Source organism: Mobula birostris, chromosome 28 (genome assembly GCF_030028105.1).
Source record: "Mobula birostris isolate sMobBir1 chromosome 28, sMobBir1.hap1, whole genome shotgun sequence".
NCBI lineage: Eukaryota > Metazoa > Chordata > Chondrichthyes > Myliobatiformes > Myliobatidae > Mobula > Mobula birostris.
The window spans coordinates 4,623,618-4,650,684 of record NC_092397.1 but is presented as its reverse complement, the minus strand read 5'-3'; the positions used below and the strand labels follow the sequence as shown (position 1 = coordinate 4,650,684).

General features: G+C 44.7%; 1 protein-coding gene and 1 long non-coding RNA gene across 4 annotated transcripts in view; one reads left to right on the top strand and one right to left on the bottom strand.

Annotated features, from left to right (window-relative positions):
* The window catches only part of mta2 (metastasis associated 1 family, member 2), a 106,761-nt gene that overhangs the window by 5,643 nt on the left and 74,051 nt on the right, over positions 1-27,067 (bottom strand). For all 3 annotated transcript variants that reach the window (XM_072245941.1, XM_072245939.1, XM_072245940.1), the window contains exons 10-17: positions 19,652-19,726; positions 18,292-18,350; positions 14,772-14,884; positions 11,433-11,575; positions 9,593-9,809; positions 5,440-5,538; positions 3,086-3,214; positions 1,263-1,294 (exon numbers count right to left, since the gene is read on the bottom strand). In XM_072245941.1, coding sequence (XP_072102042.1) covers positions 1,263-1,294; positions 3,086-3,214; positions 5,440-5,538; positions 9,593-9,809; positions 11,433-11,575; positions 14,772-14,884; positions 18,292-18,350; positions 19,652-19,726 — 867 coding nt within the window. The remainder of the gene's footprint in view (positions 1-1,262; positions 1,295-3,085; positions 3,215-5,439; positions 5,539-9,592; positions 9,810-11,432; positions 11,576-14,771; positions 14,885-18,291; positions 18,351-19,651; positions 19,727-27,067) is intronic.
* Positions 1,209-25,294, top strand: LOC140189256 (uncharacterized). Its single transcript, XR_011883482.1, has 4 exons — positions 1,209-1,364; positions 1,465-3,780; positions 22,761-22,973; positions 24,947-25,294. It is a non-coding gene; the product is annotated as an uncharacterized lncRNA (long non-coding RNA).

Here is a 27,067-nt window from a genome sequence, read left to right as displayed (position 1 = left end):
CACACCAGGCATCCACCACTCTCTGAGTAAAAAACTTTACCACTCACATCCCCTTTGAACTTATCCCCTCTCACCTTCAATGCATGCCCTGTGATAGTAGACATTTCAACCCTGGGAAACAGACACTCCCTGTCTACTCTATCTATGCCTCTCATCGTCTTGTAAACCTCTATCAGATCTCCCGTCAGCCTCCGGCGCTCCACAGCAAACAACTCTAGCTTGACTAGCCTCTCGTGATAGCACATGCCCTCTAAACCAGCCAGCAACCTGGTGAACCTCTTCTGCAGCCTCAACATCCTTCCCACAGAACTGTACGTGATAACTCCAGATGTGGCCTAACCAGAGTTTTGTGCTTTATATAATCGCCCATGTGTGTATAATTGTCCAGTGAATTTTCAGTAATTCTCGTATAGCTGATTCAGTGATCCTTCCTACTGTCAGAAGCTCAGAGAGATTATCTCTATTTGTCACACATACAGAGAAATGCGTTGTTTTATGTCAATGACCAGCAAGTCCGAGGATATGTTGGAGGCAGACCGCAAGCATCACCATGCATCTGGCGCCAACGTGTAACGCCCACAACTCACTAACCCTTACCCATATGTCTTTGAAATATGGGAGGACACCGGAACCCACCCAGGCATGGAAGAATGTAACAACTCCTGACAGACACCGATGGAATTTAAATTGAGTTCCTGGTGGCGTAAAGTGCTATACAAGTCGCTATGATACTGTGCTGCCCAGTAAGGCTCATCTCACCGACTGTGGTGTGGGAAATGCTCTCAGTTGAAGACAACAATGTGAAAAAACAGTGCATGGCATTAAGATGGAATTGCGATACTGAGGGGGTGATACTTGGATCTCTCAACATCTGGTTTGATCAAGAGGCTGTTTCCTACGTCAGTGTATGGTAGGGGACCTAAGGAATGCAGTAGCAACAGTGGGATCCGGGAATACCGATCCATAATTCCTTGAAAGTGGCATCACAGCAAGATAGGGTGGTAAAGAGAGCTGTTGGAACATTGGCTTTCGTAGATCAGACTACTGACTATGGAAGTTGGGATATTATGAAGCTGTGTAGGATGCTGGTGAGGTCCAATTTGAGGTATTTTGTGTACTTTTGGTCACCTACCTACAGAAAAGATGTAAATAAGATTGAAGGAGTACAGAAAAAAATTTACAAGGTTGTTGCTGGGATTTGAGGACCTGGGTTACAAGGAAAGTTTGAATAGGTTAGGCCTGTACAGTGCTCACATACTTACCATCTGCCTTATGTGAACAGGACTCGAAGCTCCTGAGGGGAAAACAGGAAAAGGAAAATCATTATTAGAAGAATAGATCAAACCACCATGAAAGCTGAACAGGTAAAAACACCCTCCCACCTTCAGAATTAGTCTCTAACAGACCCTTCGGGACCTGCCCGATAGAACGCTAAGTGAGAAAATGTGAAATTTCCCATTACAGGCAAGAAAAACAAAAAAAAACAGCCAACGACAGAGCTGAGATGCACAGGAACTTGTGTGCCTGAGTGCATGCCTCTCAAAAGGTAAAGGAGGTCACCTTCAAAGCTAACAGAATTATTATGTACCAGGGAAATACTAAATAAAACAGTAGGCTATCTGGACATTTAAGCCTGTTCTGCCTTAAGACCATAAGACGCAGGAGAAGAATTAGCCCATTTGGTTCATTGTTTCTGCTCCGTCATTCTATCATGGCTGATTTATTTTCCCTCTCAACCCCATTCTCCCGGCTTCTTCCTGTAACCTTTGCTATTCTGACTAATCAAGAACCTGCGGATTACAATAGGGTCTTTTAAGAGACTCCTGGATAGGTACATGGACCTTGGAAAAATAGAGGGCTATGGGTAACCCTAGGCAATTTCTAAAGTAAGTACATGTTAGGCACAGCACTGTGGGTTGAAGGGCCTGTATGATGCTGTAGGTTTTTGATGTTTCTAACCCATCAAGCTCTGCTTTGACTTAGCCTCCACAGTAGGACCATGGCTTGCCTCAATCTTCCCCACAGCCCTCAATTCCTTGACCTTTCAGATGTTCCTCTACACCCACATTAAACATCTCTAGTGATCCGTTCTTTACTGCCTTTGGGGAACGAAATTGCAGAGATTCATCACCTCATGAGAGAAGTAGTTTTGACAAGTCTGCTTTAAATGACTTACTTTGTAATGACAGCCACCGGCCACTCTTTGGGCACACCCGTTCATTAGTGCAAGTATCTAATCAGCCAATCACGTGGCAGCAACTCATTGTATGAAAGTACGCAGACACGGTTAAGAGGTTCAGTTGTTGTTCAGACTAAACATCAGAATGGGGAAGAAATGGGATCTAAGTGACTTTGACCGCGGAATGATTATTGGTGTCAGAAGGGGTGATTTGAATATCTCAGAAACTGCTGATCTCCTGGGATTTTCACGTATGACAGTCCCCAGCGTTTACAGAGAATAGTGCAAAAAACAAAAAAAAAGTGAAAACACCTTGTTAGTGAGAGAAGTCAGAGGAGAATTGCCAGACTGGTTCAAGCAGACAGAAAGGTGACTGTAACTCAAATAACCATGTATTACAATGGTGGTGTGCAGAAGAGCATCTCTGAATGTGTGAAACGTCGAACCTTGACGTGGATGGGATACAGCAGCAGAAGACCACAAACATACATAATACAGGGCACAGAAGGTCCGTGACAAATTGTCCAGTGAGAGTATCTTCAATAGGGTAATGCACATACCCTCTCTAACATCCTCACAGCATACCATTCTCGTCAAGTCAAAGACAGCTAAGCCCAGGATGATTCCAACAGGAACACAAGAGATTCTGCAGATGCTGGTAATTCAGAGCAACACACGCACACAAAACACTGGAGGAATTCAGCAACAGGCCAGCCAACATCTACGTAGCAGCATAAACAGCGGACGCTTCTGACCATCCTGATGATGAGTCAAGGCCCAAAATGTTGTCTCCATAGTTGCTGCCTGGCCTGCTGAGTTCTTCTAGTGTGTGCTGCTCTGGTTCCAACAGGAACCCTGATCTTTGGCCAGCCAACCTTTGAAAGCTGCAGGTTCACAATAACTTACCCTGAACCCCATTCTGCTTATTGAAGCTGCGTTTGCCCAGCAAGGACACCGCTCCACGGTTGATATTCAGCAGAGTCCGGTTCGTCTCACTCCCTTTCAGAATCCTTGGCTTCATTAGACCTCGTGCTGCTGCAGATCAGATGGACACAGTGTGAAATATAAGAGGCGGCAAAAAGAGAGAATCATCAGGGTCTCTTTTCCACCCATCCCAGATATCTTTCAGGACTGCTGCGTACGCAGGGCCCTTAACATTATCAAGGCTCCCTCCCAACCGTCCCACAATCTCTTTGATCCCCTACCATCAGGGAGGAGGTGTCGTAGTATTAGGCCAAGGACTGTTAGAATGGAAAACAGTTTCTTCTCCCCAGGCTGTAAGAATACTGAACTCCCTGTCACCACCCAGGTCTTATCACGTGTGAAGCGCCAAAAGCGTTATACTGTTTACTTTTTAACCCGAGTCGTAAATGCAACTTATGCTAAACGTTGGTCTTCTGAAATAAATTTTATAATTTATTAATTTGTTGTTGTTCCTCCGAGCCTTGTGGCACACTGGGTGGCAACCTTTTGAGTGTCGAGTTGCTACCTCGACATTCAACCCAGCATGGATGGAAAGCGTGCAAGGAGCCGGCCAGATTTGAACCCAGGCCCACTCGCCTCGAAGTCCAGTGCAGATGCTGCCACACCATCGGACCGTGGTAATATTACTTTACGTGTTGTGTGTGTTATACGTACTGTGTTGTGCACCACGGTCCGGAGGAACGTTGCTTTGCTTGGCAGCATACGTGTGTAATGTTGAATGACAATAAACTCGACCTTTGAAACATCTGCCCTGGGGAACTGAGATCTGCCTCGCTCCTTCCTACAGCTGCTTTGGGTACTTTACTTTTTAAGTGACCACACAAGAGGGTGGAGAGCACACCCTGTCATATTCTTTTGTTGCAAAGTTTGCAGACGATATGCAGGTAGGTGGAGGGGCAGGTAGATTTGAGGACGTAGAGAAGCTACAGAAGGACTTAGACAGATTAGGAGAATAGGCGAAGAAGTGGCAGATGGAATACAGTGTCAGGAAGTGTATGGTCATGCACTTTGATAGAAGAAATGAAAGGGTTGACTACTCTCTAAATGGAAAGCAAGTACAAAAAACTGAGGTGCAAAGGGACTTGGGAGTCCATCTGCAGGATTCCCTAATGGTTAATTTGCAGGTTGAGTGTGGTGAGGAAGGCAAATGCAATGTTAGCGTTCATTTCAAGAGGACTAGAATATAAATAACAAGGATGTAATGTTAAGACTTTATAAAGCACTGGTGAAGCCTCACTTGGAGTATTGTGAGCAGTTTTGGGCCCCTTATCTTATAAAGAATGTGCTGAAACTGGAGAGGGTTCAAAGGAGATTCACAAAAATGATTCCAGGATTGAACAGCTTGTCACATGAAGAGCATTTGATGGCTCTGGGTCATCACTGGAATTCAGAAGAATGAAGGGTGAAAGACCTTGACAGAGTGGATGGAGAGGAGATTTCCTATGGTGGGAGTGTCTAAGACAAGAGGACAGCGCCTCAGAATAGAGGGGTATCATTTCGAACAGAGATTGGGATCAATTTCTTTAGCTAGAGAGTGGTGAACCTGTGGAACACAGGTAGTTGTGGAGGCCAAGTGTCTATGTATACTTTAAGGCAAAGGTTGATAGATACTGAATTGGTCAGGGCACAAAGGGATACGGGGAGAAGGTAGGGGACTGGGACTGAGAGGAAAAATAGATCGGCCATGATGAAACGGTGGAACACGTCTCTGAGGCAAATGGCCTAATTCTGCTCCTATATCTTATGGTCTTTTATTCTTACTGTGCTCAGTGGTTTGGAATCATTTATTTGGTTCTCCAACTTAAGTCTGAGAGGTTACATCTACATGAACAACAACTTGCCGGGTATACTTAAAGCAAGGGTTCATAGGTTCTTAATTAGTAAGGGCATCCAAAATTACAGGGTCAAGGCAGGAGAACGTGGATGACAGAGATAAATGAGCCATGATGAAATGGCGGAGCAGACGATGGGCAGAATGGCCTAATTCTGCTCCGATGTCTTCTGGTCTGAAAAGGACCACACAGTTGTGTCAGTGTTTGTGTGGCCCATTCACTGCCCCTCCCCACCCAGGACAAACGCCACAAACCTTCAGCCTGGTTTAAAGTTCAGGGAAACAACCTCAGGTTCATGTGTTTGAAGAGGTAGAGTGGACGTGGAAACCATCTCTCGGAGTTGGCTGTCACCCAGTTTTACTCCCTGGCAGCAGGAAAAGGGCCGGAAACAGAAGGCAAACCACGGTCTCACCGCCACAGTTCAAAAGTCGGCAAGAAACGTACCGAGATCCGCCAAATCCTTCACAATAGTGGCTAACGACGGCCTCGCGACAGGCCGGATCCTGAGTGGCTTTAACGCTGCTTTTGGGAGTCTGATGGCACCTGTGTGGAGGAAAGAAAATGGAAAGGGTTCATGAAATCTCAGAGACAGTGGGAGCTGCTCAGTATGGAATTGCTCTGAAGGAACCGACCATCTGCACAAGAGGCAGATGAAAGGTGCCTGGAAGGAATGCTCTAACCGTTAATAATTCAGCAGGACCAAACAGCCTCCTCTTCTTCCACAGTAGACGTCCATCTAATGTAAGGGCTTCTGCCCCAGACCCCACATTAGGTGTACCAGTCTTAACAGATCACACAGCGGGCAGGCACTTTTCTCTTAAACATACAAAGAGGCTCATGCGCAGTACACAAAGAGGAGCATTTGACAGCTCCACACTCCTGAAGTTTAGAAGAATGAGAGGTGGGTCTCATTGAAACCTATTAAATATTGTAAGGCCTGGATAGACCTGAGTAGATGTGGAGATAGTGGGGGAGTCTAGGACCAGAGGACACCGCCCCAGAATAGAAGGATGTCCCTTTAGTCCCTTTTGCCTCCTCTCAGCTGCCTAGCACTTCCCCTGGGTCTCTTCCTCCTTCCCTTTCTCCTATGGTCCACTCTCCTCTATCAGATTCCTTCTTCTCCAGTCCTTCACCTTTTCCACCCAGCTGGCTTCACCTATCACCTTTAGCCTCCTTTTCCTCCCCCCGCACCTTTTCACTCGATATCTTTCCCCTTCCTTCTCAGTCCTGAAGAAGGGTCTTGGCCCAAAGCATCGTCTGTTTATTCACTTCTGTAGATGCTGCCTGGCCTGCTGAGCCCCTCCAGCATTTTGTGTGTGTTGCTTTGGATTTCCAGCATCTGCAGACTTTCTCATGTTTATGAGGAGGAATTTCTTTATGCCACAGGTGGTGAATCTGTGAAATTCGTTGCCGTCTGATTGTTGCTACCTTTCACTGAGTGATGCCAGGTTAAAGGGGTTGGTGATGTCATCCTTCTGACGGCTGGGAACTCACATCCTTCACCCACCTCCTCCCAATATGGGGGCAGCGGGAAGGAACACAAGTACAGAACTTTGAAAACATGATCTACTGCTCCGTTTTGGAGTTTAGCCTCAACACAAGCTTCCTCCCACTCCTCTATGTCCCCTCTGTTGGATTAGACCGTATCACAAGAGGCTGGATAAACGGGTTGTTTCCTGTGGAGTGCCAGAGGCTGAGGGGAGATCTGATAGAGGCATGAGCAACACACACAAAATGCTGGAGGAACTCAGCAGGCCAGGCAGCATCCATGGAAAAAGTACAGTCGACATTTCGGGCCGAAACCCTTTGGCAGGACTGGAGAAAAAATGCTGAGGAGTAGATTTTAAAGGTGGGGGAGGGGAGAAACACCAGGTGATAGGTGAAACTTGGAGGGGAAGGGATGAAATAAAGAGCTGGGAAGTTGATTGGTGAAAGAGGCAGAAGGCCGTGGAAGAACGAAGAAAGGGGGGGAGCACCAGAGAAGGCAAGGAGATAAAGTAAGGGAGCGAAAAGGGGATGGGAAATGGTGAAGGGACTGAGGGGGCGTTACCAAAATTTCAGAAATTGATGTTCATGCCATTAGGTTGGAGGCTACTCAAACGGAATATAAGGTGTTGTTCCTCCATCCTAAGTGTGGCCTGATCACGATAGTGGAAGAGGCCACAGACTGACATATTGGAATGGGAATGAGAAGTGGTGGGCGGCCACTGGGAGATCTCACTTGTTCTGGCGGACAGAGCGGAGGTGCTCAGCGAAGTTGTCTCCCAATCTATGCCGGGTCTCACCGATATACAGGAGGCCATACTGGGAGCACCGAACATGGTATGTGACTCACAGATGAAGTGTCGCCTCACCTGGAAGGTCTGTTTACGGCCCTAAATGGTAGTGAGAGAGGTGGTGTAGGAGGAGGTGTAGCACTTGTTCCGCGTGCAAGGATAAGTGCCAGGTGGAAGATCAGTGAGGAGGGATGAATGGACAAGGGAGTCACGCAGGGAGCAAGTGGGCGGGCTTCTGCGGACAGAGTGTAGAAGCTCGGTGAAGTGGTTGATTGAAATGTCTAACATCAGAGGGCAAGCATTGAAGATGAGGGGGGTAGGATCAAGAGGGGTAAGTTCAAGGGGGATGTGAGGGGTAAGTTTTTTAGTTAGAGAGTGGTGGATGCCTGGAATGTGCTGCCTGGTGTGGTGGTAGAGGCAAATACATTAGAAGCTTTTAGAGACATTTGGATAGGCACATGAATGTGAGGAAGGTGGAGGGATAGAGACATGGTGTAGGTAGGAGAGATTAGTGTTTGGGTGTTTCTGATTTGCTTTTTAGCTGGTTCAGCACAACATTGTGGGCCGAATGGCCTCTTCCTGTGCTGTTCTCCTCTATAATAGTCATTTCCTTGTAGTTTAACTTTCCTCTGCTTGTTTACACTTTTAGATAATTAATTATATATATAATATAGATAGATAAAAAATGTTTCAATGGTTGCAGTTCCTCTGCATCTTTCTGGTGCAGGTATCACATTAATTGAATAGGGGCTAACTTGGTTAACTGTTATCCATGAAAATCCAATGGAATGAGCAACCTGGTACAAGAAGACCATTTTGGATCTTTTCTCTGTTCTTTTCCCTGCCACTAGGGTCTCTCTTTCTCCCCCTCGTCCTTTGTCCTTTTTACTCTTAACTAAGTGATCATGACACAAGTTTTATGCCTCATTCTTGACTTCTGAAGAGCCTCGGATCAAAAACATCAGGATCCAACACCTCTATCATCACGTCCTCGACTCGTCCAATTTCCCTTTTGTTGTTTCTCCCGGGTGTGCAAGTTTCCTCTGAATTCCAAACTGGATTTATTACGACTGCCAAATTTGACCCCTAACTCTGACCTTCCCAAACTGTACCAGACCTCTTTATAACTATTTATTTCTTTCCAGATATAGCATGGTGGCAGACACTTCCGACCCAATGAGCCCACGGGGACCTGTACGTCCTCCGGATCTACGTCGCTGGTGTTACGCTACCGTGCCACCCTGTGACTAACGGATGTTCTGAACAGGGTGGACATTTACCTTACTGTCCTTGCTGTCTGTGTTGTGAGCAACAGCATGAAGTGGAAGACCTTTAAAGTTAGAATTAGACAAGAACATACGAAATAGGAGAAATTGACCCATCAAACCTACTCGGCCATTCAATAAGATCGTGGCTGATGTGGCCGTGGACTCAGCTCCATCTGCCTACCTTTTCCCCATAACCCTTAATTCCCCTGCAATTCAAAAATCAATCTAAACTGTGCCTTAACTATACTTAACGAGGTACCTCTACTGCTTCCCTGCGCAGAGATTTCCAGATTCACTGCTCTCTGAGAAAAGCATTTTCTCACCTTCATCCAAAATCCATACCCCCAAATCTTCAGGCTAGTCTCACTCACCATTGGAAGCCAATCGAAGTCCAACCCTACATCTCCATCGTGAGAGACAGGACAAGGCTGGCCAACAGGGCTCTGGTGAAGCTGTATTGACCTGTACAATGGATGCAATGGATTACAGAAGCATTGATGAAGCCCAAACATGCCATCGACTCCAGAGGACAATGGAGACAGGAGGTCATCAATGGCCTGTGCTCCACTTAGGAGAAAAGGGCCCAAGTTACCAGTGGAAACAACCTTCCTGCCCCTATCTCATCTATCCCTTTCATAATTTTATGCTCCTCTCATTTTTCTGAATTCTGAGGTTGAGAGCGTGGAACTGCCCCAATGTAATGGCTTTTCCACTTTAAAAACTCTCCTGCACAGGTCTCCCGTCATCATCGGACATGACGGATGCCATCACCACCTTAAAAACTTTTTCTGACAGCTTGCTCCATACATGCACAACTCTCTGTGTAAATAAGTTGCCCCTCAGGTCCCTTTTAAATCTTGCCCTCTCATCTAAAACCTATGCCCGCTAGTCTTTAAGTCCCTTTTCCACTGGGAAAAAGACTGGTGTGTATACACACTATCCATACCCCTCATGATTTCCAACACACCTACAAGGTCAAAGTACACCTCTGTTTGGTCCTGAAAGAGGCATCAAGTGAACCCTAAATACTCTTCAATAAAAAGCCCCACTTACACTCGGTCTTGATGGCACCGATGTTGACGGGGAAGTAGGGGCGTCGTGCGGCCCTCTGCGGCCGCAGGATGTCCTCGCAGAGCCGCCGGGCGATGCGGGTCAGCTTGGTCGTCTGTAGGAGGAATGTCTGCCGGTTCTTAGCCAGGAGCTTGGAGCTGTTGTAGGACAGAAAGCCTTGGCCGTCCTGGCGCCCACACAGGCCCTTCGACCTGGGCTCCTGAAAGCAAAGCGAAAGGAGCAGAAGGTTCACAATGTGGCGATTCGAGAAAAGACAGAAGACAGAAAGCACCCTACCACAGCAACTAGTCTGCTTAAAGTGTCAAGACATTGTCCATAAATCAGGAGCAGAATTAGGTCATTCAGCCCACTGATCACGGCTGACTTATTTTCCCTCTCAATACTATTCTCCTGCTTTCTCCCCACAACCTCCTGCTAATCAAAAACCTATCAACTTCCGACTTAAATATATCAACCTCTGCCTCTCCCTTAATGATTTTGCCTCCACAGCCATCTGTGGCAATGAACTCCTTTTACACACCTGCTGGCCTTGGGAAAGCAGCCAACGCAACTGAATACCTGCCTACTCCCTGGTTATTCCCTCATTCCCCTCTTCTGTTAGGGATAAGACACAAGCTTCAGAACACATACCACCAGGCACAAGGACAGCTTCTACACCTGTTATAGACCTCTTGAACCGATCTCTGGTACAATAAAAATGAACTTGACCTCGTGGCCCTCGGACCTGATTGTCTGCCTGCATTGCACGTAAGGCTGCGAAAGGATGAGGGCTGAGGCGTCCTGTAGAGACCCAGAGCTGCACAAACGCTAACGGGAGCTCCAGAGAACTTGTCCCTGGGAGAGGAAAGAGCTTCGAAGGTGGAGTAACCCAGGGACAACCCGAAAGACTGGCCCAGGACAGAGAAGTCTGGCGAGCTGCAGTCGCTGACCGATGCCCTAGTAGGGGCGATGGGCTTGAGAAGAAGCATTGTACTTTCTCTGTAATACATCCTGCATTGTTTTCTCCTTGCAATACATGGCATGCTTTCCACTGTGTATTAGTACATGTGAGAATAGTAAGCTGATTATCGAATAAATGCAAGGGAAAAGATGAAAAAAAAACCTCATTGTGTAGAAATTTAAACGTGCCAGAGTATCCAGCATCTGAAAAGACTAATAAATGTCACAACATCAGGATGGAAGATACTCTTCCTCACTCTATCAGGTGCTGGCCAGTTCATTCATTTCACATTCCTTCTCTTGCCTTTCCTAGTTTCATTAAATGCAGGCACACACAGAGGTGGGGGAGGGTGGAGTCATACCTATTTAATGCTCCCGATAGTGTGTGTCCCAAACAGCCTTTAACAACCAAGTCCAGCTCCTGGCCTTCACGTGTGGCTTAGCTACTAAGCCCAGCGGAACCGTTTCTACTGACAGGAGGAAGGGGCAAAGGCAGATTACTTACACCTTAAAACCAGTCGCTTCGGACAGATGGGGCTCGTCAGCTCATCTAGAAGGAAAACTCTGATCTCAAACCCCTGTGGCCTTGCAGCCATACCCACTCATGGGGGAAGGCTTTGGCAGTAAGCCCCGAGGAAAAATCCAGAGCTGGAGTCCCTCAGGCAGTTTGACGTTGAGTTCAGCGCTGACTAGCAACTCCTGCAACACTGTTGGTGTCAAACTGTATCGGTCTCTGCCATTCCTTTGGGTTCATCAGCTGTGTGGAGAGGGGGAGCCTGCTACAAGGGCAGCAGCTTGCTCTCCGTATTGTACTGCCCTGGATGCAATATCCATGGCTGACCCCCGACCAACGAAGGGCCCCCAACAGTAGTCACAGACTTACCGAGGGAAGGCGCTGCTTGTCACCGTCCAGTGCTGTTGGAGTCTTCAGGCCACCATACTTCTTCCAGTAGATCCAACAGGACGCACACAGCCTGCACTGCATGTTGGGAGGTCCCCAGGCGTACCACTGCTGAGACTGCGTGGCTGGAGGACAGAACGGTTTAATGCAAGTTAGGGTTAGGAAGCACAGAAACCTATGGCTTTGTGTTCATGAACCTCCCCTGCAGGCCTGCCACCCCAGCCCCCATCCCTTGGGGCACTAACCCTTCCAGTTATTGTAGGAGAAACTAACACTGGGCTCATTGACTGAGTATACCCACTCCCCTCCTCTACATCACCCAAAGTTCTTTGTGAGCTGAAGTACCCCGCAGTGCTGGGAGGAATCACGGGTTTGGTACATTTAGGGACGCCAAGGGAGGAGGGTGGCAGGGTAGTGTAGCGGTGAGCACAATGCTTTGCCATTCCTGCTGGCTGTGAGGCGTTTATATATTCTCCCTGTGACTGCGTGGGTTAGGGTTAGCGAGTTGTGGGCATACTTAGTACCTGAAGTGTAACAACACTTGTGGGGTGTCCCCTAGCTCATTCTCAGGCTATGATGTTCGTCAATGCAAATGACGCATTTCACTGACTGTTTCAATGTGGGTGTGACGAGTAAAGCTAACCTTTATCCAATCTTTACCCCCCACCCACACTACCCAGGAGAGTGATTCTAGGTACGGGCACAGGTCAAGGTCCTTGGTCTCAAATTTAAGTTGAAATTTATTGTCACCTCACTGTACAAAAACAAAACAATGTTCCTCTGAACCACAGTGCAGAACAAGACCTATACACTCAGCAGATCATTAAAAACAAAATATTAACAACTCAGCACTTAAGCCTACATGATTCCTGTTCATGGAGCATCAAAGCAAAATAACCCCTGAGATTCCCCTCACCAACAGGTCTGATCAAATAAGCTCAGCGGAACCATCTCCACCTCCAAGATAGGTTGATCTATTCAACACTCACTACAGGCGTAGCTGATATGACAATAATCTCACTGGTTTGATATGGTGATTTTTCGTGTCTGTTTTCACAGAAGCAGACTGGTCACTAATAGAGTTATCACACAGCAATCCAATTAGTTCCCACTCTTTCCCCATGGACTCTGCCAAACGTTTACACCATTTCGCCAAAGGAAGGGAGGGATTCTGCTCCAGGGTCCTGGGTATGGTGGGAAAGCAGATTATGATCTAATAACTATCGCATGGCTGACTGCAGATGCTCCCTGTGGCACAGTAACCATTTTGGGTCACTGCAGCACAGAAACAGGCTCTTTGGCCCATCTAACCCATGCTGCACTGTTATTCTGCCTAGACCCACCAAGCCACACCCAGACCATAGCCCTCCATATGCCTCCCACCCACATACTTATCCAAACTTCTCTTCAATGTTGCATTTGAAGCCGCATCTATCACTTCTGACGGCAGCTCGATCCATACTTGCATCATCCTGAGTGATGAAGCTCCCCTTAAATATTTCACCTTCCACCCTTAACCCATGACCTCTAGTTCTCACCTCACCCAACCTCAGTAGAAAAGCCTGCTTGCATTTACCCCATTTACACCCCTCATAATTTTGTATATCATCAACTCTCCCCTCATTCTCCTACACTCCAGGGAATGAAGTCCTCACCTATTCAACCCTTCCCCATAATCTGTACGAGGAGTGGCGCCCCACACAGACTTCCAATCTGCGCTTTGTAGGGCATCAAAATGCCTGACGCAGGCCTCCCATGGTCTGAGTCGACATTCCCTCCCTCCCTCCATAACTCAGACCCTCAAGGCCCAGCAACATCCTTATAAATTTTTTCTATACTATTTCAATTTTATTGATGTTTTTCCTGTCAAAGACAAATGGTCTTTGCTGAAAATATAATTTTACTATTCTTTCTCTGTCTTTTAAAATTTTAAATCTGACACTATGGAAGTTGCAGTGAGGTAACTTCTTGAGTCGGTGGTGAGGAAGGTAAATGTGATGTTGGCATTCATTTCAAAAGGACGAGAATATAAAAGCAAGGATGTAATAGAGGCTTTATAAAGCACTGGTGAGACCCCACTTGGAGTATGTGAGCAGTTTTCGACCCCTATCTAAGAAAAGATGTGCTGACATTGGGGAGGGTTCAAAGGAGGTTCACAAAACTGATTCTGGGATTGAAAGGGTTATCATACGAGGAGTGTTTGATGGCCCTGGGTCTATACTCACCGGAATTCAGAAAAATGAAGGGTGATCTCACTGAAACCTATCAAATGTTGAAACGCCCCAAAAGAGTGGATATGGAGAGGATGTTTCCTATGGTGGGGTGAGTCAAAGACCAGAGGGCACAGCCTCAGAATAAAGGGATGTCCTTTTAGAATGGAGACGAGGACGAATTTCTTTAGCCAAACAGCGTTGAATCTGTGGAATTCATTGCCATAGGTGGCTGTGGAGGCCAAGTCGTTGGGTACATTTAAGGCAGTGGTTGATAGGTTCTTGATTGTTCAAGGCATGAAGGGATACCGGGAGAAGGCAGGAGATTGGGGCTGAGAGGGAAAATAGATCAGCCATGATGAAATGGCGGAGCAGACTTGATGGGCGAAATGACCTAATTCTGCTCCTATATCTTATGGTTTTATGGTAAGGGTAAGATAGTGTCCACGCAAGGATGGTTTATATAGACGGTGTGCAGTCAGTCCAGGCAAGGAAGATCTTTGACGAGCATAGCTTCTCTTTGTACAGCAGGGGACTGGAACCATTTGGCATATAGAAACAAAACAAGGGTGTCACAGAAGAATGCAAGGCACATGCACTAACTAAAGGACAATTACTTTACTAACTTCAAAGTATCAAATCGGTTGTTAGCTGGCAGTTGTTACTGACTTATCACATTCACTGTGAATGGCAACTGATTTTGCAAATACGGAATTTGAACATACACAGTTTAACAAATGGTCAGTCTCCGTAATCTGCTAGTCAATCTGTATAAGACTTCAGAGCAGCTTGATGACAGGGGCCGGGCACAAATAAATAAAGTGCGATTGAAGAACGAATGAGAGTTTTCAGACTCCAGTTCATCGGTGACGACGACACCACTCTTAACACACGAGTGCAGATCGCGACCCTCTCCTTCCCCCCCAATCCTGGTCTCCAGTGCTCAGCGCTATGCACAAACAGCTGGCCGCTTTATGTACTTCAGTGTTTGCATTCCAAAAGCACTTTCCTGATTAGGAGTTGCCAGTGAATGACCTGATTATCACACGAAGTGGCGTACAGTTTAAGCTTTACAATCCACGCAGGCCCCAGCAACACCATCTTCACTTACTGTGACAACTCTCGCAGGTCAGGCCAGCGGCCGGCTTCTGGTATCCTGTTGCGCCATTCATCAACCCTCCTTTTGACCCCACGGACACAATCTGATTGGGATTTGGTTTTGTGCTGTGGAATTGGGGGAAAAAGATAAAACAAATACATTGTTGCATTTAGACCACTAGCAAAAGATAGGAAAATAAAAATTCTCCCTGGTTTAGAGGGCATGAGCTATCACGAGAGACTGGACAAACTTGGGTTGTTTTCTCTGGAGCGGTGGAGACTGAAGGAAAATCTGACTGAGGTTTATAAGATTGAGAGGTATAGATAGAGTAGACAGGGGGGTATCAGTTTCCCGGGGTCAAAATGTCTAATACCAGAGGGCATGCATTGAAGGCGAGAGAGGGGTAGGCTCAAAGGGGATGTGAGGGGTAAGTTTTCTTTTACTCAGAGTGGAGGATGCCTGGTATGTTGATAGAGGCAAATACATTAGAGACATTTGGATAGGCACATGATGTAAGGAAGATGGAGGGATTAGTGTTAGGGTTTTAAAAAATTTATTTTTTAGCTGGTTCGGCACAACATTGTGGGCTGAAGGGACTGTTCCTGTGCTGTACTGTTCTATGTTCTAAGTACAAGTGAGAGAAAGCCACAGTAAGTGGGTCAAGTTGAGGAAGGAAAGGGTGAGGTGGAACACAAACATTGACAGTGATCATCTGGGTCCCCCGTGCACTTGATATCTACAACAAACATTGCGGAAACAAAAAGGAGAACCCCAACAGGGTTATAAACGTTGAGGAAAATATTACAAGTAATGATGAAAAGATAAGCAAATGCAATGTTTGCATTTATTTTGAGAGGACTAGTAAACAAAAATCAAGGATGTAATGCTGAGGCTTTATAAGGCGTTGGTCTGAAAGCACTTAGAGTACTGTGAGCAGTTTTGGGCCCATTATCTGAGAAAGGATCTGTCATTGGAGAGAGTCCAGAGGAGGTTTATGAGATGATCCCAGGAACGAAGGGGTTAACATATGAGGAGTGTTTGCTGTCTCTGGGCCTGTACTTGCTGGAGTTTAGAAGAATGAAAGGGCGATCTCATTGAAACCTATCAAATATTAAAAAGGCCTTTGATAGAGTGGATGTGGAGAGTATGTTTCCTATAATGAGGGAGTCTGGGACCAGAGGCACAGAACAGAAGGATGTCCCTTTAGAACTAAGATGAGGAGGAACTTCTTTAGCCAGTGGATGGTGGATATGTGGAATTCTTGCATCTCCACAGATGGCCGTGGAGATCAAATCATAGAAACATAGAAAACCCACAGAACAATACAGCCATTGAGTATGTTTAAACGAGTTTGATGGCTTCTTGATTCGTCAAGGCATCAAAGGCCCAATTCTGCTCCCATGGCTTACGCCTTATGAAACGTGGTAAGGGATGTGCGCTCCAGTGATTTAGTATTGATGATTCAAGGTCTCAGGATTAATCATTCACTTACTCTCAAAAATAATTGGGGCAGAATATTAGTGACTGGTGCCACAGATTTAACATTGGGTCAGTAACATCCCCAGGAGGGCACTAACAGCCGCAGTGTGCTTTCCTGTGGTAGTTCTAACTTGGGTCAAGGATCAGCATTACTCGTCAAATACACTCCATGGCCACTTTATTAGGTACCAGAGTGGAAACTGGTGTGGTCTTCTGCTGCTGTGGTCTATCCAATTCAAAGTTTGCGGTGTTCAGCATTCAGAGATGCTATTCTGTACACCATTGTTGTAATGCATGGGTATTTGAGTTCCTGTCGCCTTCCTGTCAGCTTGAACCAGTCCGGCCATTCTCCTCCGACCTCTCTTATTAACAAGGCATTTTCACCCACAGAACTGTCGCTCACTGGATGTTTTTTGTTTTTTGCACCATTCTCTGTAAACTCTAGAGACTGCTGTGCGTGGGAAATCCCAGGGGATCAGCTGTTTCTGAGATACTCAAAGCACCCCGTCTGGCACCAGCAATCAGTCCACAGTCAAAGTCATTTAGATCACATTTCTTCCCCATTCTGAGGTTTGGTCTGAACAACAAATGAACCTCTTGACTATGTCTGCATGCATTGAGTTGGTGCTGCATGATTGGCTGATTAGATATTTGTATTAACCAGGTGTACAAGTGTACCTAATAAAGTGGCCACTGAGTGTACATTTACATGCAATAGGAGTTTACTGTGGGGTGTCAGTCAGGGTGTGACACGTAACTAAAACAGCAACTTTCAACAATTATAAAGAATAAAGAATTATATAAAATAAGTTTAAAAGTTAGGATATGGAATAAAATGTGCATCAATATAAGCATGTATTTATACTGCATTGCACTTTAAGCCACTTTCAAGCAGTATAAAAAGTGGTTAAAAGTGTTTACAGTGCAGTGCCTGAGGTAATCGATAGAGGGGGCTGGGGACTAACTAGAATGATTGATCAGATTAAAAGCCTGTGGAAGGCAACCTTTTAAGATGGAGTGAAGTGTGTGAAAGTCCCAGGAGATCAGCAGCTTCTGAGATACTCAAACCACCCCATCTGTCACCAACAATCATTCTGCCATCAAAGTCACTTCGATCATGTTTCTTTCCCATTGTGGTGTTTCGTCTGAACAACTGAACCTCTTGACCATGTCTGCATGCTTTTATGCCTTGAGTTGCTGCCACAGGGTAACCTTACAAGATATTTGCATTGACGAGCGGTGTACGGGTGTCCCGAATGAAGTTGTCACTGAGTGTATTTTCGTAGCCGTGTTAATTGAATCATACAAATCTACAGCACGTTACAGGCCCTTCGATGTTGTGCCGACCATGTAACCTACTCAAGAAACTGCCTAGAATTACCCTAGCGCATAGCCCTCTATTTTTCAAAGATGTTTTTGAGAGGAACTCTAATTAAGAGTCAAGGTGTTAAGGAGAATTCTAACTTTTTTTTAAACTTCAGGATTTTTTTTTGCAAGGGCTGGGTTTAACGTTCCTCCACAACGATCATACCTCATTGAGCCAGGCCCTTCAGCCCACTGAGATTGCACTGACCATCAAGTGTTCATTTTTACACTAATTCTACCCTCGTAACTCACAAAATGGTGCAGGGTCTCGGCAGCATCGATGGAGAGGAATAGCTTAAAGAAGGGTGTCAGCCTGAAACATTGACTGTTCATTCCTGTCCATCAGGCTGGTGGCGGTGGTGTAATGGTGTGGGGAATGTCTTCTTGGCACAAACAAGGTCCTTTAATACCAATTGTGCATTGTTTAAATGCCACAGTTTACCGGCGGATTGCTGCTGACCATATGCACCTGTTTATGGTCACAGCCTACCCAGCTTCTAATGGCCACTGAGTGTAATTTATCCTGTCGTTACCTCTATGTTTTGGGATCTTGTTGGGTGCAAATTGTTCTACCATTACAGGAATAAAAACATTTGATTATCCAGGTTTTTTTTTTTAAAAGTCACTGGAGAAACATTTAATTTATCACATGCTCACAGCAGTCACGATAGTGCAGAAAGTCACTTACTAAGTGGGGATGTAGACCTGCTTCAACTTGCTGTCGGCTTCAGCTACTTTCAACCGTTTCTGCAGTAAAAGGAAAGAAAGCTGATTAGAGACTGCACAAGACAAAAATCGTTCCAGAGCCAAAGAGCAGCTCTTGTGGAAACCATCCATGCTTATCTGAGGCTGTGGATATATCCATTGATGTGTCGGAGCCCTACAGGCTGGTGGCGGTGGTGTGGGGAATGTTTTCTTGGCACAAACAAGGTCCCTTAAAACCAATTTTGCATTGAAAATAGCAATCATGTGCCACAGACTACCTGAGGATTGTTACTGACCATGTGCACCTGTTTATGGTCACAGTCCATCTAGCTTCTAATGGCCACTGAGTGTAAATTATCCTGTCATTACCGCTATGTTTCCGGATCTTGTTAGGTGCAAATTATTCCACCAATCTTTCCAGGAAAGATGTGTTCACAGTCAACAATGCTGCAGCTAATAGCAACTACCAATGTCATGAGTGACCCTGCAATGAGACTGATCTTAGAACAAATACAGAAAGACCCACATGCACTAAGTGACCATTCAGAGAATCCTCTTTTTATCCCGGAAGATACAAAAACTCACTGATGTTGCCTCATTGCAATCCAGTGATGACCAACCAGATTCCACTAGAGATGCAAGGAGTGCCCTCCAGGGATTTGTGTTGAAGTAGGTTGGGGAAAACCAAGATTGAAAAAGAAATTAAAACAGCCAAATTAAATTGTACAACATCTCATCTTGTCACATCTAATTATTTAGTGAGATTTGATATTAGTGTAATCTTGATGCAAAAAAAGACCTATGCACTTGTAATTTTAATGTGCTTTCATGGGCACCCTGGTTAGATGTGGTAAGGCAAAGTGCATTGGAACAGGAAAGAACTCTGAATGTGGAGAGGTTTTTAAAATGATGCAGGGTGAAGAATTCACTCCTCCAAAAAAAAAAACAGTAGCACTGGCAATGACAATGCAGAAGAGGGTGCTCAAGGAAAACACGCACCAGTGGGTTTTTCATCTAGAAGGAAGGAGTTAACAGGAAAGGATGTTGTTCCTGGTTATTATTACAATATGCGAGAGCTGGCTTCGGGCCATCACCTGTGCTTTTATCAGATCTTTCAGCTCAATGGAAAGGTGAAAGTGTGGGGAAAATTGGCAAAATGAAAAACAGCAACCGTTACTTGGAACGAATGTTCTTTGTGTGGCAGTAGCACACAGCAGCTACGGTTCCTTTCCTTGGGGCGGCCAGATCTGGTGATGGGGCACCTTGTCAGGCCCAGAGGAGACTTTGCAGAAGTTCACATTATGCACCCATCCTGGGACACTATATATAATGTACCTGCTCACCTGCTGGATGTATCTGTCCGTGGTCTTCCACATGTAATAGAATTGGACGATGCTGGCCAGTGATTTCCAGGGCAACTGTGTAAAGGAGATAAATAATTAGGAAGTGAGAGCAAGTTCACGCAAGGAGAAGTAGGAATCGGAGGCATGGAGGCCATTGTCAGTACAGGCGAATGAAAGGTACAAAGTAAACAACCTTGTCTTAGCCTTAGTAAATTATTCTGAAAGGTGGAACAGATGGGTGACAAATACTATAATCATCTGGCACACAAGAGATTCTGCCAAGGCTGGAAATGTTGAGCAACGAATGCACAAAATGCTGGAGAAACACAAAGTTCAAAAGTTCAAAGTAAATTGTATTAACATAGTACACACATATCACCACATACACCAGTGAAATTCATTTTCCTACGGGCATGCTCAGCAAATCTATAGAATAGTAGCTATAACAGGATCACTGAAAGATCAACCAGAGTGCAGAAGACAACAAACTGTGCAAATACAAATATAATTGCAATAAATAATGAGAATATGAGATAATGAGATAGAGTTCTTAAAGTGAGACCACTGGTTATAGGAATATCTCAATGAATGGACAAGTGGGTGTAGTTATCCCCTTTTATTCAAGAGCCTGATGGTTGAAGGGTAGTAACTGTTCTTGAACTTGGTGGTGGAGTCCTGAGGCTCTTGTACCTTCTACCTGATGGCAACACTGGGACAAGCTTGGGCTGTTTTCTCTGGAGCAGCGGAGGCTGAGGGGAGATTGATAGAGGTTTATAAGATTATGAGAGGCGTAGATAAAGTGGAGAGACAGGATCTTTTTCCCAGGGTTGAAGTGCCTAACACCAGGGGGCCTGCATTTAAGGTGAGAAGATGGAAGTTGAAAGGAGAGGCAAGTTTTTTTGCCACCAGCTAGGCCTCAGCTGATCACTCTGCAACTGGGTCCTGAATTTCTTGTCAGAGCGTTCATAGGCAGTGGGACTGGGCCCTCACCTGTACTCCACTACTATCCTGAACACTGGTACACCATAAGGTTGTGTATTGAGTCCCATACTCTACTCCCTCTTCACCTATGACTGTGTGCCTGTACTTAACACCAATACCATCGTCAAATTCACAGATGACACAACAGTGATCGGGTTGATCTCCAACAAAGACGAATCAGCGTACAGAGCGGAGGTACAGAACTTAGAGAGCTGGTGCTCAGAGAACAACCTGTCTCTTAATACAGCAAAGACTAAGGAGCGAATTATCAACTTTGGAAAGTCACGGGATGACAAGTACACTCCAGTCTACATTAACGGAGACATAGTGGAGAGAGTGTCCAGTTTCAGGTTTCTGGGAATACACATCTCAGAAGACCTTACCTGGTTCACTAACACCACAACAATAGTTAAGAAAGCACAGCAACACTTGTTTCTCCTCAGGACGCTGAAGGAAGCTGGTCTACCTGAACAGGTGCTGGTGACCTTTTACCGCTGCACCATAGAGAGCATCTTAATATACTGCATCTCTGTGTGGTACAGCAGCTGACAGGACAGCACTACAGCAGGTCATCTCTTGCGCACAGAAGATCACTGGGACACAGCTCCCAGCCCTGGAGGACACCTACAGCTCTCGTTGCCTAAGGAAAGCTACAAGCATCTGTAAGGACAATGCACACCCATGCAATCATCTGTTTGAACTTCTTCCATCTGGATGTTATCTATGCCCACACTTCCAGACTGATAAATAGCCTTTTCTCCAGAGCTATAATTGCTCTGAACCAATCTATCAAGCATCATCCATAAATTTGTTATATTGCTACTTTAATACTGGTTTTATGGCTGTCCTGCATCTGAGTTGTGCTTTTGTACTGCTGGACGTTGCTTGCACTGGCTGGTTACTTGATTTATTTATTGTTTTTATACTTTGTTTGTTGTTTTATAGCATTGAGTACGAGAGTTGCAAACTCATTTTCGCTGTATTGGTGCATGACAAATTGTAATGACAATAAAGATATTTCATTTAAACACAGGGAGTGGAGGATGCCAGGAGTGTGCTGGACTTTTAAGGGACATTTAGACAGACACATGGATGTGAGGGAAACTGAAGATATGGACAATATGGACAGCTTGTTGTTGAGCCCACTAGATCAGCTGTGCTGGATTGGGTGTTGCACAATGATCTGGAGGCGATAAGAGAGCTTAAGGTTAAGGAACCCTTAGGGAACAGCGATCACAATATGATCAAGTTCACTTTGAAATTTGAGGAGATATTGTTTCTTGAACAGAAGGAAGATATAAAGTTGCTGCAGGCCCTTTTAGCGGCAAGTAAGAAATCAATCACTAGAAAACGGCTAAATCCAATATCACCTACATTAGAAGATTGGCACGAAACTAACTTGGAAATATTTAAAATGGAAAAGATGACTTACTCCCTGAGAATTCAAAAAGAAAAATTTTATCAAATTTGGAATAAATGGATTGAATATATAACCCCAAAGCGAGCAGACTTTAGATGACTCTCCTAATGATTTATACTGCTCTTCTCATCAACACAGTAATATTGCTAACGTAAGCACCCCTGGTCTAAATGTTTACTGTTTTTGTTTTTTTTTGGAAAATGGAGAACTAACACAAGTAAAGGAAAAGATTTGGGAAAGGGATAAAAAATGATAAAATTAAGTGAGTACATAGGGATTGGATAATTATGTTTGGGGGTAGGAGCAAACATGAACAAGTTAGGATATAAACACCTACAATGGTTGTTACATAGGCTTACATACAACATTTTGGACCAGAAAGAAATGGTCCAGAAGAGATATATGGAAATTATTATTAATCCACTATTATTACTATTTTTCTTAACAACTAATATCATTACTTAGCCTAATAGATTAGAATTTCAACTGCACATAATTATCTATTTAAGTGTCTAATTTCTTTTTATATCATCTTAATGTGTACTTAGGAATGTATAAATAATTATAGTTTTATACATATATAAAAAAATGGAAAAGGTTATACATGTGAAAAAAGTTCATGATACTTGTGAATTCCTTATCCAAATAAAAATAAAAAAATTAAAAAAAAAAAGTTTGAGGAGAAACTAATTCCAATCCTTTTTTCAGTGGAATAAAGGAAATTACAACGGCACGAGAGGGGAACTGGCCAAAGTTGACTGGAAAGGGACATTTGCAGGAAGGACAGCAGAGCAGCAATGGCTGAAGTTTCTGTGAAAAATGAGGGAAGTGCAAGACAGAAATATTCAAAATAAGAAGAAATTTTCGATTGGAAGAAGGATGCTACCATGGCTGACAAGTGAAGTCAGAGCCAAAGTACAAGTAAGAGGAATCCAAAGCTAGTGGGAAGATAAGAGGATTGAGAAACTTTTTAAAAACTTGCAGAAGGAAACTAAGAAGGTCATTAGGAAGGAAAAGAAGAATTATGAAAGGAAACTTTTAATATAAAAAGAAGATACTAAAAGCTTTTTTAAGTATATAAAGGGTAAACGAGAGTTGAGGGTAGATATACAACCAATAGAAAATGACGCTGGAGATATTGTATTGAGAGACTCAGAGATGGCAGAGGAACTGAATGCATATTCAGTGGAAGACATTTGCAGTATACCAGACATTCTAGAGTGTCAGGGAAGTGAAGTATGTGCAGTGAAAATTACGACTGAGAAGGAGCTCAGGAAACTTAATGGTCAGAGGGTGGATAAATCTCCTGGACCTGATGGAATGCGCCCTCAAGTTCTGAAGGAAGTAGCTAGAGAGATTGCGGAGGCAGTAAATATGATCTTTCAAGATTCGATAGATTCTGGCATTGTCCCGGATGACTGGAAAATGGTAAATGCTACTCCACTATTTAAGAAAGGTGGGAGGTAGGAGAAAGGAAACTATAGACCTGTTAGCCTGACATCAGTGATTGAGAAGTTGTTGGAATTGATTGTTAGGGATGAGATTACAGAATACCTGGAGACACATGACAAGATAGGTCAAAGCCAGCATGGTTTCCTGAAAGGAAAATCCCGCCTGACTAACCTACTGCATTTTTTTGAGGAAATGACAAGCAGGGTAGATGAAGGAGTTGCAGTGAAAATGGTGTATTTGGATTTTCAGAAAGTCTTTGACAAGATGCTGCACATGAGACTGCTTAGCAAGAGCCCATGGAATTACAGGGGAGTTACTACCATGGGTGGAGCATTGGCTAATTGGCAGAAAACAGAGAGTGGGAATAAAGGGATCCTATTCTGGCTGGCTGCCGGTTACCAGTGGAGTTCCACAGGAACTGTGTTGGGACTGCTGGTTTATATGATGTATGTCAATGATTTGGATGATGGGATTAATCAATTTGTGGCTAAATTTGCTGATGATATAAAGATAGGTGGAGGAGCGGGTAGTGTTGAGGAAACAGAAAGTCTGCAGAGAGACAGATAGATTAGGGGAATGGGCAAAATGGCAAATGAAATACAATGTTGGTAAATGTATGGTCATACACTTTGGTGGAAGAAATAAATGGGCAGACTATTATTTAGGTGGGGAGAGGATTCAAAATGCAGAGATGCAAAGGGACTTGGGAGTACTTGTGCAGGATACCCTAAAGGTTAACCTCCAGGCTGAGTCAGTGGTAAAGACGACAAATGCAATGTTGGCATTCATTTCTCGAGCTATATAAGAGCAGGGATGTGATGTTGAGGCTCTATAAGGCATTTGTGAGACCACATGGAGTATTGTGTGCAGTTTTGGGCTCCTTATTTTGAAAAGGATATATTATGACATTGGAGAGGGTTCAGAGAAGATTCACGAGAATGATTCCAGGAATGAAAGGGTTACCGTATGAGGAACATCTGGCAGCTCTTGGGCTGTATTCCCTGGAGTTCAGGAGAAGGGGGCGGGGGGATCTCATAAAAACATTCCAAATGTTAAAAGGCCTGAACAGATTAGATATGGCAAAGTTATTTCCCATGGTAGGGGAATCTGGGACAAGAGAGCACGTCCATTTTGAACAGAGATGAGGAGAAATTACTTTAGTCAGTGGGTGGTAAATCTGTGGAATTTGTTGCCACGAGCGGCTGTGGAGGCCAAGCCATTGGGTGCATTTAAGGCACAAATAGATAAGGTTCTTGATTATCCAGGGCATCAAAGGAGATGGGAAGAAGGCAGGAGAATGGGGATGACTGGAAGAATTCAATCAGTCCATGATTGAATGGTGAAGCAGACTCGATGGGCCAAATGGCCTACTTGGGCTCCTGTATTTTATGGTCTTATGGTCCACCCACATTAATATTAAAATCTTTCAATGCTATCAACAGGAGCTTTAAAGCACCATTGAACACATCTGCATGGAATGCAGCATCCATCATCAGAGACTCCCATCATCCAGATCATGCTCTCTTCTCATGGCTGCCATCAGGAAGGTGGTACAGGAGCCTCAGGATCAGATTTAGGAATAGTTATTACCTCTCAAGTTGAATCAGAGGGGATAACTTCACTCAACTTCATTCATTCCAAAACTGAACTGCTCCCGCAACTTATGGAATCACTTTCAGGAACTCTTCATCTCATGTGCCCAATATTTATTTCTTACTTATTATTATTGTCTGTGTTTTTTTTTGTTTCTTTGTATTTACTTTGAATGCCTGGCAGAAAGTGAAATTCTAGGTCATGTATGTATTTTGATAATAAATTTACTTTGAACTTTGAAAGTTTCATGAGGTCCCCTGAGCTGTTATAATCCATTGAAAAAGGATCTAGTGATTTCCTGGGGTATATGGCGAATAAACTCTTCTCGGGCTTCCTTCCATTGGGACAGACTACAGGGGATTGCCTTTGGCACAAAACTACTGTGTCGATGGGTTTTGGCACCGCCTGGTAAAGAAAGTCATCGAAATAAAACTAAAGGAAAAGAACTTTAACAAAGACGAAGGTCTCAATCTAAATAAAAACTGGAATTCGATTATAAACAAGGTGGGAGCACGGAAACCTGATTGGATGAGAAATAGCCAATCAGGAGGGATGGACTACAGGGGCATAAATACCACCCCTGCCCAGGCATCATCGCTGGAGAAGATGGCTGAGTTTGTCATCGAAACAGTGGTTATAATCGATGCTTGTACACGGCTGGAAGCCCAAGAAGAGTTTGCCATATTCTTATTATTTACCAGATAGCAGTAAAGACAATAGCAGCTTGGAGCAACCTTGCTAAGATCCATAATATTCAAATACCAGAAACCAAGAAGGCGAAGTAGCGTAGCAGATTGTGTAACACCTTGGAGCACCAGCAGCCGTCAGGGTTCAATTCTCGCCACTGTCTGTAAGGAGCTTGCAAGTTCTCCCTGTGACTGCGTAGGTTCTCTCCCGCATTCAAAGGTGCATGGGTTAGGGTTAGTAAGTTGTGGGCATACTATGTTGGCACCAGAAGCATGGCAACACTTGTGGCTTGTCCCTAGCACATCCTTGGACTTTGTGGGCCGTTGACGCAAAAGCTGCTTTTATGTTTCATTATGCATGTGCAACTCTCCACTAACTTCGTTGAACAAGATTCAGTCAGTAGACAATCCCCGTTCCCCTCTTGCACCATCTGAATTTCAACATTCTTCTTTCATTTTTAAAATCACTCAATGCACATTTCTCCAGCCCTCCCAGATTCTGGACTCCTGACCACCCCAGTTTCCGGAGTGGAGCTCAGAGCTCAGGGTTTCCAAACATTTGCTCTCTCTTCCCCCAGCAGCTTTTCAAAACCTGCAAGCGTTTGGTCATCTGCCTCAAGTTTCGTTATGCAACATAGAACATTACAGCACAGTACAGGCGCTTTGGCCCATGATGCTGTGTAGATTGCTTAACCTATTCTAAGATCAATCTAATCCTTCCCTCTCACACAAGCCTCCATTTTTCCTTCATCCATGTGCCCATCTGACAGCCTCTTAAACGTCCCTAAAGTATCTGCCACTACCAGCACCCCTAGTATCTTGTTTCATGCACCCACCACTGTCTGTGAAAGAAACCTGCCCCAGATATTACCCCTATACTTTCCTCCAAGCACCTTAAAATTACTACCCCTTGTTGCATCAGCAAGGGAGCTGAGGGCTACGGTAGGAATCTTTGTCACATGGTGTGAGCAGAATTATCTGCAGCTTAATGTGAAAAAGACTAAGGAGCTGGTTGTAGACCTGAGGAGAGCTAAGGTACCGGTGACCCCTGTTTCCATCCAGGGGGTCAGTGTGGACATGGTGGAGGATTACAAATACCTGGGGATACGAATTGACAATAAACTGGACTGGTCAAAGAACACTGAGGCTGTCTACAAGAAGGGACAGAGCTGTCTCTATTTCCTGAGGAGACTGAGGTCCTTTAACATCTGCCGGATGATGCTGAGGATGTTCTACGAGTCTGTGGTGGCCAGTGCGATCATGTTTGCTTTTGTGTGCTGGGGC